Source organism: Callorhinus ursinus, unplaced genomic scaffold (genome assembly GCF_003265705.2).
Source record: "Callorhinus ursinus isolate GAN/ISIS: 27379988/994484 unplaced genomic scaffold, GSC_fseal_2.0 scaffold94, whole genome shotgun sequence".
Classification (NCBI taxonomy): domain Eukaryota; kingdom Metazoa; phylum Chordata; class Mammalia; order Carnivora; family Otariidae; genus Callorhinus; species Callorhinus ursinus.
This window is the reverse complement of record NW_027397156.1, coordinates 1,466,002-1,476,899: the sequence shown is the minus strand read 5'-3', so window position 1 is coordinate 1,476,899 and position 10,898 is coordinate 1,466,002. Positions and strand designations below refer to the sequence as shown.

General features: G+C 49.3%; 1 protein-coding gene across 1 annotated transcript in view; it reads left to right on the top strand.

Moving 5' to 3' along the window:
* The first annotated feature begins 536 nt into the window (after nucleotides 1–536).
* Nucleotides 537–10,898, top strand: part of VWF (von Willebrand factor) — a 140,328-nt gene continuing 129,966 nt past the window's right edge. Inside the window, exons 1-3 of the mRNA XM_025851854.2 lie at nucleotides 537–765; nucleotides 1,924–1,978; nucleotides 3,481–3,645. Of these exons, the coding sequence (XP_025707639.2) occupies nucleotides 1,924–1,978; nucleotides 3,481–3,645 (220 nt within the window). The 5' untranslated portion in view covers nucleotides 537–765. The remainder of the gene's footprint in view (nucleotides 766–1,923; nucleotides 1,979–3,480; nucleotides 3,646–10,898) is intronic.

Below are 10,898 nucleotides of genomic sequence, written 5' to 3'. Positions count from 1 at the left end.
GTGGATGTGTGCGGTGTGTGGATGTGTGTGGATGTGTGTGGATGTGTGTAGTGTGTGTGGTTTGTGTGATGTGTGTGATGTGTGTGTGTGGTGTGGGGGGGCTGTGTGTGTGTGTTTCATACCTTAGCGTGCACAGGAAGCATCCATTCTCTTCTTTCTCCAAACACAGCGGCTCATTTGGCTCAGGTTGAGGTGTTTTTCCAAACTTTGCCGGTGTCTGGCCTTGGCAGCCGGATCCAGAGCCTGTGTTGATCAGGTCTGGGCTCTTCCCTGACCTGGACCAGCCTGCCCGGGGACAACCAGCATTCCTGGTCATCCCCTGTCTGTGCGGAGCCCTCTGTGTGGGGAGGACCCAGGCTGGGGGGTGGGGGCGTGGGGAGGGCAAGGCAGCTCATTATGGCAGCTGTCCGAGGTCTCCCACCAAACTCTTCAAAGCCTTATCGGCCTGGAGGTATTTCTAATACCATTTCCGCTCATTGTTTCCCTGTGGTCATTTACAGGAGGCCAAACCCCTGCTGGGGCAGCTCAGGGCTATTGTGGTGGGAAAGGAGGGGGGTTGGTGGACGTCACGACTTGGGCTTTATCTCCCCCTGGCCGCGGGAGTGCAGCCCCTGGGTCACTTAGCAGCAAGACAGCCCAGAGCTTGCGGCGTTCCCTTCGGCCTTGGCTGCCTGGGAGCATGGCCTAGGCAGGCAGCACCGTCGCGCGGCGCTGAGCTTCCCAACGGACCCTGGAGATACCTGCTGCCCCCGCTTGCAGGGAAAGGTCTGGTCTTTTGGGAGCAGGGCTGGCTTTGATGCGGGAGGAAGATCAGGATGGCTCCCTGCCCCTGGGGAAGGGAGTGGTCCTCTGTCCCGGGGCTAGAAGGACTGTTTGGAAGGTGACTTAAAGCCAGGGACCATCCGAAGGCCTGCTCTCACTTGTCGCTGGGGAGTCCTGTGGCTGCCTCTGTTCATGCTGGCTTTTTTGCATGTAATACTTGACGAGGCGAGCCTGCAGTGAGTTTTGCCCTCACCTCTGGCTGTGTTCTGGGAGCAGCCTGATGTACCTGAGTGTTGGGAGCTTGCAGAGGGTCACATGCTCTGAGACTGAGACGTGGCCATATCTGACACTGAAGTGTCCCTCCTGCAGATATATGACAGATTGGGTTTGTCTCTCCTGGGTTGGATGAGGCATTGGGCAGGAAGGGAGTCAACCCCAGGGAATCTCAGGTGATAGATTCTGTACTTATTTAACAATGTTTTTAAGAGGAGAGGGGCTGTAAGGGATTGGGGTGTGCTCTCCAACCAGAGTCAACTGTCACTCTCTGGAGGGGGACACACTATGGGGAGCCTTGCCCTGGCCTGGGGCTACTGGACTCCTGTCCATTCATCAGCTCATTGCCTGAGGAGCTCCTGGGGGCTGTCACTATGCCAGGTGCTCATGGTGTAGTGCTGGGGACTGACCAGCAAACGAGGCTGTCGACGTCTGGGTGCCTGTGATAGGAACAGAAGCATACAATAGCTCCTTCTCCCCAGTTTGCTGCCAGGCATGGAAGGATGAAGAGGCAGAGAGGAACTGGGTGCATGTCAGCTCCTAGCTGGTGCAGGGGTGCGGGGTAACGAGAAGCCAGGCTGGCCTGGGGGCATATAGAGGAGAAAGCAGAACTTTCCTCCTCTGCCTGGGCTCTGGGACAGCTGTTTGGGGAAGGGTGCGTGGGGTCTGGCTCACAGTGACTGTTACTCTTGGGCCTGGTCCTGGCCGGGAACTTTTTTTGGGGACCAGCCCTCTATGTTGAAGGCAAACAGGGGCCAGTGAGGATCAATTTTTTCTCTTGCTTTAAAAAAAAATATGTTCTTCCCACTTCGCACATGGACCATAGCGCATACCAGTAGCTATCTGTGAGGGCAGTGACAAGTGATCATTTCCCCTGCTTCTCTGCAGATGATTCTTGCCAGACTTGTGAGGGTGCTGCTGGCTCTGGCCCTCACCTTGCCAGGTAGGTACCAAACTGCTTCCATTCTTTACTCCTGCCTCAGGGTCATTTGGAAAAACTCCCTTTCAGGAAGCAGCGAGTGTGTCTGGAGCTCACCTGTGTGAGCACCCCATGTTAGGCCAGAATGACTGGTTTATACCCCTTGTGAAGCTTCTTCAGAGCACCCTGTCCCTGGCTTGTATTCCTCAAGGAGCAGGTGCCTGCAAATGCCAATCTGATTGGACGATTAAGAAGCACTAGGGCCACCCAGAGCAGTCCTCTGTGATGGGGCTGCAGGATGGGGAAGAAGGAACCCAAGAATTAGATAGAGACTGCAGAGGTCACCTAGTTGAACCTCTCAGAGTATCGACAAGGAGACTGAGGGTCAGAGGGGAAAAACAAATGCTCCGAAGTCACATAAAGCAAAGATCAGAGGTCAGTTCTCCTGGGTCTCAGGCTACTACTCTTTCACTGGACTACATGGCCTACCTTCCCTTGCTGAGATACTGAGTCTGTGAATGGCAAGAGCGACCCTTTTCTGACCCTAGCTTGTCCCCACTTAGACCACTCAGGCCAGCAACATCCAGCCTGCTGCTCACAGTGTAGTCTGGGGGGAAACGTACATTTTTCGTATACTCTACATCTTCTTACTAGGTGGGTCCTGTGCCAGTGGATCCAGAAAACTTACTGGAAGTTTTACTAGAACTTTACCACTAGAAATTTACTACTGTGGTGCCCCATCTGACCACACACACACATACACACAGACACACACACAATGGGAAGGTGGCAGGAGGGTCTCCTGGGAGTTAGCATATGGCCCTTGAGGAGCTAAGGCTTCATAGATTCTATGTGTTGGACACACAGGCTAATTTGTTTGAATGTAAACTGTTCAAGATATATTAGTACATTAATGCATGAGGATGCTCCTTGCAATCTATTTATATGTTAAAAAATTTGGAAAAATGCTAAGAACCTAATAGTAGGGGGTTATACTGTATACATTTAGATGCAACATATAGTCATTACAAATCATGTTTGCAAGTATACACAACGGTATGATAAATTCTTTATAATATATTGAGAAATAGGTTATAAATAGTTTGTATAGGACGATCACAAATTCATAAAAAAATCTATAATTGTATATATGCTGTGAAATAGAACAGAAAGATAAAACTAAATGTTTGACTCTAATTATTGCTGAATGTTGGTTACAGATGATTTTACCCTGTTTGTATTTTTCTTCTGTATTCTCCAAATTTTCTCTGATAAGCACGTATTACATTTTAAATCAGTAAGGAAATGTCATTAAAACAAACAGATATCCTGAAAAGCTGTCCCTCTATTAGTTCTATGAGTCCTGGGTCATTTTTGAGGTCGAAAAGGAACAACTTAAGCCTTGTTTAGGATGGAAAGTACTTCTCTACAGTCAAATTTTTAACTGCCACAGGCTCATTTCTATAAGGCTGGAGTGGTTTGGGCTGAATGTCCTAGCTCTGCTCACCTGTAGTCTCTCCTTCCAGGGACCCTTTGTACAAAAGGGACTGTTGGCAGGTCATCGATGGCCCGATGCAGCCTCTTTGGAAGTGACTTCATCAACACCTTTGATGAGAGCATGTACAGCTTTGCGGGAGATTGCAGTTACCTCCTGGCTGGGGACTGCCAGAAACACTCCTTCTCAATTATCGGTGAGTCCAGGGCACTGAAGGGAGGGATTCAGAGCAGGTGCCACCTAAGCTCAACCCCAGTGCAGGTGGGGGTTGTAGGGGTATTTTTATGATAGTGCCTGAGGTTACAGATTCCTGGGGAAGCATGGATGGGAATGGCCTTTCTGTGACCAAGAGCTTCCCTTGGCTTCCCCACCCCCTCTAGATCTCTCTCTTGGTAGCCTGGTGGGGTGGAGTCTTCATGCTTTTCCAGCGGTTGTGTGCATTGCTCTGGGTCCAGACAGCACTCTGGGAGCTCCAAAGTATCAAGAGAAATGATGAACCAGAAGAGGCTTTGTAACACACAGAGCTCCTGGCAAACGGGAGGGGCCGTTGCTATGTTCTTGGTGGAATTCAGGGTACCTAGCAGATGTTGAGCACCTTGTGTGCTCCTGGAGGAGTGCTGGTATTTTGCTGGCATTTATTTCTGTGCCCTACAGCAGCTCTGAGATGTGCATATGGGTGTAGCCACCCTGTTTTACAAATGAAGAGCTGAGCCCAAGGAGGTGGTATGATCCTGCCAAGAGTTGACAGTTAATAAAAGGTCCAGCTGGATTTTGATCCCGGACTTGTCAGGATGCGGGAACGTTCCTCTGCACTAAGGAGAGAGGGCGCTTTCCGAGGCTGGGAGGGGTGCTGGAGGCGGTGATGGGAGATGTGGTTCGGTGACCTTCACGCTCTGAGAATGAGTCAGATGTGTGTGATGTGTGAGCGAGGATGCTACAAAACCTCGCGAAGATAGGGTCCGCAGCCTCAGGGAGATGGCATAGCAATGGACAGACCCATGTTGTTAAAGCACAGTTTTTCATGACACTTGGCAAAGACAGTCAGGAAGGCTTTATTCAAGAGGGACCACGGCCATGGTGGGGGGGGGGTAAGTTTGTAGTAGGGGAGAGACATGGGGCTCCATGCCAAATATCAAAGGCCAAGTGGGGATTTATAGCCAACGAGCCGGGTGGGGGTGAGTGGATGGAAAATTACCAAGGGCAACACATCAGGGATAACATCCGGCTAAGCCCACTTGACAGGGTTCTTGTGAAGGCAGGCCAGGGTGATAATACATTGAGGGAGGAGTGTGAGGAATTGGTCAGATATTGAGGATGGGGGATTTTCGATAAACTGACCCCACAAGATTCTTTTTTTTTAAATTTTTATGGTTATGTTAATCACCATACATTACATCATTAGTTTTTGATGTAGTGTTCCATGATTCATTGTTTGTGCATAACACCCAGTGCTCCACGCAGAACGTGCCCTCTTTAATACCCATCACCAGGCTAACCCATCCCCCCACCCCCCTCCCCTCTAGAACCCTCAGTTTGTTTTTCAGAGTCCATCGTCTCTCATGGTTCCTCTCCCCCTCCGATTCCCCCCCTTCATTCTTCCCCTCCTGCTATCTTCTTCTTTTTTTTTTCTTAACATATATTGCGTTATTTGTTTCAGAAGTACAGATCTGTGATTCAACAGTCTTGCACAATTCATAGTGCTCACCATAGCACATACCCTCCCCCATGTCTATCACCCAGCCACCCCATCCCTCCCACCCCCCTCCACTCCAGCAACCCTCAGTTTGTTTCCTGAGGTTAAAAATTCCTCATATCAGTGAGGTCATATGATACATGTCTTTCTCTGATTAACTTATTTTGCTCAGCATAACACCCTCCAGTTCCATCCACGTCGTTGCAAATGGCAAGATCTCATTCCTTTTGATGGCTGCATAATATTCCATTGTATATATATGCCACATCTTCTTTATCCATTCAGCTGTTAATGGACATCTTGGCTCTTTCCATAGTTTGGCTATTGTGGACATTGCTGCTATAAACATTGGGGTGCATGTACCCCTTCGGATCCCTACATTTGTATCTTTTGACCCCACAAGATTCTTGCTGAACTCAACCAATCAGACCTAGGACAGAAGCTAAGTTGGGGGCCTAATTAAGGGGAGGGCTTGGAGGAGCCTGATTCAGGTTTGGTGAAGGAGAGATTTTGTCAACACCCAGACTCCTATCAAGACGCAGGCAGTGGGGCTCTTGGGGCCGTCACCTCACCAGGCTCCAAGGCTGGATGCAGCCCTCGGGGCTCAGTGCAGGGCCAGGCTGTCTGGGAGCTGCATGGGCTAACAGCTGTCATAACCGGGAGGTTCCTTATGCCTTCACCGCCTGCCCTGCCTCTGCTGGAAACCCTGTCTCGGTGTGACTTCAGCGGACTGAGCTTCACTAGGCTGCCATTTTCCTCCTCCTCTGTAAGCCCCCCAGGGGCAAGGACCATGTCTCACTCATCTTTGTTTCCTGGTGCTTGTCTCACTGGGGTCTCTGGCAGCACCAAAGGTGGGGGTGAGGTGGGGATTCACAAAGCACAGTGCTCTGTTGTACTGAAGAGTCCGTTTTGTGAAAAGCATGGCCTGTGAGGAGCCTTGGGGGAGGGGTTTCAGTTGGGCAGAGAGGACGGGGCAGGGGCTGCATGCAGTGGGGACAACCTGGGCACAGGGAACATGCTGGAGGGAGTGTATGTCCCCTCAGTGCAGCCCAGTGGGGAGGTCAGTGTGGCCGGCACAATGTTTCTAGAAGCACCTGCCTCAGGATGGTAGGGAGGGCTGCTTCGAAACAGGTTGCTGGGATTCATTGCTAGTTTCTGAGTCAGTGGATTTGGAGTGGAGCCTCAAGGCTCATTTCTAGTAAGTTCCCAGGTGCTGCTGTGGCTGCTGGTTTGGGGACCAAACTTTAAGAAGCATGGGGCTGGGGAGTAGTGGTTAGTAAGGCTGGGTCATGGGGTGAGGCTGAGAACCTGATGGGGGAGTTTGTCTCCTGACTCAACAGCAGTGAGGAGTTAGTGTAGAGTCTTGTGCAGCTGAAAGGATGAAGAAGGAATTACTACTTTGCCAAAAGGGTCCATAAAGGGAGAAAGGCAGGAGGTAGGGTGGTCTTGGCCATGATAACCAGGCAGGGGGTGAAGAGGACCACAGACATCCCCAGGGCATGACAAATGGAGGAAGCCATTCTGAACACTGAACTTGGGGACCCCTCTTGCTTCAGAGGCAGCAGATGGGGAGTGACTTGGGAGAGCAGTTGCAGAGAAAAAGTACCCCCGCACCTTCCATGGCAGGCTGAAGGCTGATGACCTCCTGCCTCAGGCAGCCCCAATGTTTATTTTAAGTGTATTTCTCTACCTTAAAAAGCATAGTGCATTTACAACAACATGGATGGACCTCGAGGGCATTATTCTAAATGAAGTAAGTCAGACAGAGAAAGACATACTGGATGATTTCACTCATATGTGGAATCTACAAAAGAAAAGAAAAGAAAAGAAAAAGAAAACAAGACCCAAACTCTTAGAAAAAGAGATCAGATTTGGGGTTATCAGAGGCAGGTGGTCACAAAGTACAAACTTCCATTTATAAGACAGATAAGTCCTAAAGATGGGATGTACAACATAGTGATTATAGCTAACACTGCTCTATGGTGTGTTTGAAAGTTTCTGAGAGCAGATCTTAAAAGTTCTCATCACAAGGCAAAACTTTTCTCTCTTTTTTGTTTTGTTTCTCAATAAAAAAACAAACAAACCCATAGCGGCCTCTTGTATCTCCATAAGAAACCCAAAAGTTACTGGAGAGAATATCCAAAATTTACTTATTTTTAAAAAATTAAACTTCTTATTTTTAGCTAATTATTGATTCACATGCAGTTGTAAAAAAAAAATACAAATCTATGTAACCTTTACCCAGTTTCCCTCAGTTGGTAACATTGTACAAAACCATCCTCAACTATCACAGCCAGGAAATTGACATTGAAACCATCTACTGATCTTTCTATGTGTACTTAGTTGTTTGCATCTTAAAAAATCATAGTGGGTTTCCATATAGACCCCCTACCTAAGACCCCCCTCCCTAAGATGACTTTGGGGTGTCAGTGGGAATGGACGGTTAAGAGTGATGGGAGAAATATTTTGAAAGAAGAGTGACACCCTCTCTACCCTGTAGCTTTGGGCTTCAGGGGACTTTCCAGGTCGGGGGACTCTATGGAGACACTAGGGGTTGCTGTCTTGACTCCAGCTGTGGACTCCTTACCCTGGAGGTGGATTTGAAACATGTGTAATGAAATCTTGGGGCCAAGCCCAGAGTGCATCTTCTGGGCTCAGGGAGGCAAGCGTCATGTTGGACAAGGCCCCTTCCCCCACTTACACCCCACTCTGGACCCCTCCCCTCTCAGGGCAGGCCTCGCAGGCAGGGGAACTCAGGCTGTCACTGTCGCCTCCTCCAGGAAGCCCCCTGACCCCGCTGGCCCTGTCCGGCCCTGGGCTCATCCACTCGCGGGGAATGGTTGTTTTCCATGCCCAGCACGAGGTCGCTCTGCCCCCAGCAGGAAACGGAAGTGTAGAAAGAGCCACACTTGCGGTCAGAAAGCCGTGTGCCGGTCTGGGCTCCCCCTGGTCACGGAGTGTCCTTAGGGAACTGTGCCTGTGTCCCCAACTTCCCCTTCCTCACTTTTAAGATGGGAACACTGTGAGGATCGAGGGAGAGAAATCATTGACAGAAGTGCAGGGTTACCTCCATCTTAGTGATAGAAAGCAGCCGCCTTAACACAGGGTGTCTATTTGTTGGGTGTGAACATGGCAGGGCAAGGAGCTGCGGGGGCCTGAGGGGCTGTTTCTGTCAAGGCCAGGGGGACATTAGTCCTCCTTCCCTGGTGTATCGCTTGGGTTTGTGTCCAGGGCCTGGCCTTTTCTGCCCATCCTTTTCGGGGTTTCAGGGGCCAAGGAGAAACTGCATGGCTGTGTTAGGCCTCTCTGTTTCAAAGCATTTCAGTGGGACCCCCCTTACCGCCAATGGGTCATTGTTTTTATAACTTGTCAGGGGGCAGTTTTCTGGCAGGTAATGGGCCTAAAGTAGCCTATGAGTTCATTACACTTTTTTTTTTTTAAAGATCTTATTTATATGAGAGAGAGAGAGAGCATGAGAGGGTATGAGTGGGGGGGCAGAGGGAGAGGGAGAAGCAGACCCCCGCTGAGCGCTGCTGCTGGACATGGCAGTTCCAGTTTCCATGTGCATGCCCGTGTCCCCTCCCATACACCTCTGCCCCATTGTTCTCCAATGACATCCTGTTTCCTTGCTTCCAAACCACAAATTCCCATTCCTCTCGAGTGCCTGTGGACCTTGTTCACATCCTGGGTAAAGTGTTTATGTCTAAGCATGAAGGACCACCTGGTGCAAGGGTAGGGGAGGCCCTTTCCTCCATCCTGGCTCTCGCTCAGGCAGGTCCAGGAAGGCCAGAGGTATGGGTCTCCTGGCCCACTGGCACAGGCAGCAGGGGGAGAGACCCCTGGAGTCCCGGTGCCCCCTGCTCAGAGAGACTGCTCTTCCTCAGGCAAGCTGTGGGCTCTGGTTCCCGCGCCAGCCCAGAGAGAGCCATAGACTAAGCAGACCCCATGCTGAGTCACTTACCCGGAGAAGCCTTAGTTTCCACGTCAGTAAATGGCGCTATTAGATAAGATCCCTGTTTCTCTGGGTTTGGAAGATGACCACCTGCATCAGAATCACAGGAGTGGAGGTAGAGTGTTTGTTAGAAATGCATATTAGTGAGTTTCACATTCTAAGGTCCAGGAAAGCACCCTGATCTGACTCTGGTTCCACCTGCCAGCTTGCTCCCCAGTATGCTTCCCACTCCAACATGCGGTGGGGGAAGCCTTGCTCACTTATGTAACCCCCTCGGTCACTGAGTTCAAGAGGCCAGGTGAGAGACAGAGCCATGGGGAGAACCTCCCTGGTTTGCTCTGGCCTCTTGCGGTGGACACCTAACCCATCATCTCCCCTCGGTTATAGGAAGTTGCACGCCTGTGCATCTGTGGAGTGTGGGAGTCCCTCCTGGGCTCACCGGCAATTTTTAACGGCTCATCTTCCTAATGGCTGCCCATCATCGGATTCTCCCCTGAGTTCTTCAGGGAGGGAAGGAAGCAAATAAAATATAAGGCTAATCTGGAATTCTCTCCTGCATTAATGGTTAACTGAATCCAGAGCACTCAGATGCCCCATTAGGCAGCTTTGTGTTCCAAAAGATTTAGCCTTGAAGTCAGAAAACCTGTGGATGGGCTCTGCCTCATGTTAACAGGATAAACCAGTGGTTCTCAACCTGGGTGATTTTCTCCCAGAGGATATTTGGCAGTATCTGAGACATTTCGGATTGTCACAACTTGGGGGTGGATGCTATTGGCACAGAGGGGGTGGAGGTCAGGGGTCCTGCTAATTACCCTACCATACGCTAGAAGGCCCCCCCTACAAAAAAGTGCCTGGGGGCACCTGGGTGGCTCAGTCGGTTAAGCGTCTGCCTTTGCTCAGGTCATGATCTCAGGGTCTTGGGTTCGAGTCCTACATCGGGCTCCCTGCTCAGCAGGGAGTTTGCTTCTCCCTCTCCCCCCGTTGCTTATGCTCTCTCTCTCTCTCTCTCTCTCAAATAAATAAATAAAATCTTAAAAAAAAAAAGAAGAATCTGGCCCCAAATGTCAATATTGCTGGGGTGGACAAACCACGTTGTAAACAGGCTTCAGTTTCTCTATCTATAAAGTGGAGTCAGTCTAGATCAGTGTTTTTCAAACTGAGTCACAACATATGGATTTAAAATTAATGGCTGTAACGAGCATTTAAAGAAATTAAATGGAATAGAACAGAAAACCTTAGAAGGTGTCAGAGTGCACGGCACACGGGAAGGGTAAGTGATATGAAATGTGTGAGTGTATGCATACTGCGTCATGAAGTCAACTGTGTTTTTATTCTGCTTTCTGGGTAAAAATGTTTTAAAGCCACCTGTTTAGACCATCCCCAAGAGCCATCTTGCTGCCATGGTGTTTTTCTTTCTTTTTTTTTTTTAAAGATTTTTATTTTTATTTATTTATTTATTTTTATTATATTCAGTTAGCCACTGTATTAAAGATTTTTATTTATTTATTTATTTAATAAAATTTTATTGTTATGTTAATCACCATACATTACATCATTAGTTTTTGATGTAGTCTTCCATGATTCATTGTTTGTGCATAACACCCAGTGCTCCACGCAGAATGTGCCCTCTTTAATACCCATCACCAGGCTAACCCATCCCCCCACCCTCCTCCCCTCTAGAACCCTCAGTTTGTTTTTCAGAGTCCATCGTCTCTAATGGTCCGTCTCCCCCTCCGACTTACTCCCCTTCATTCTTCCCCTCCTGCTATCTTCTTTTTTTTTTTTCTTAACATATATTGCATTA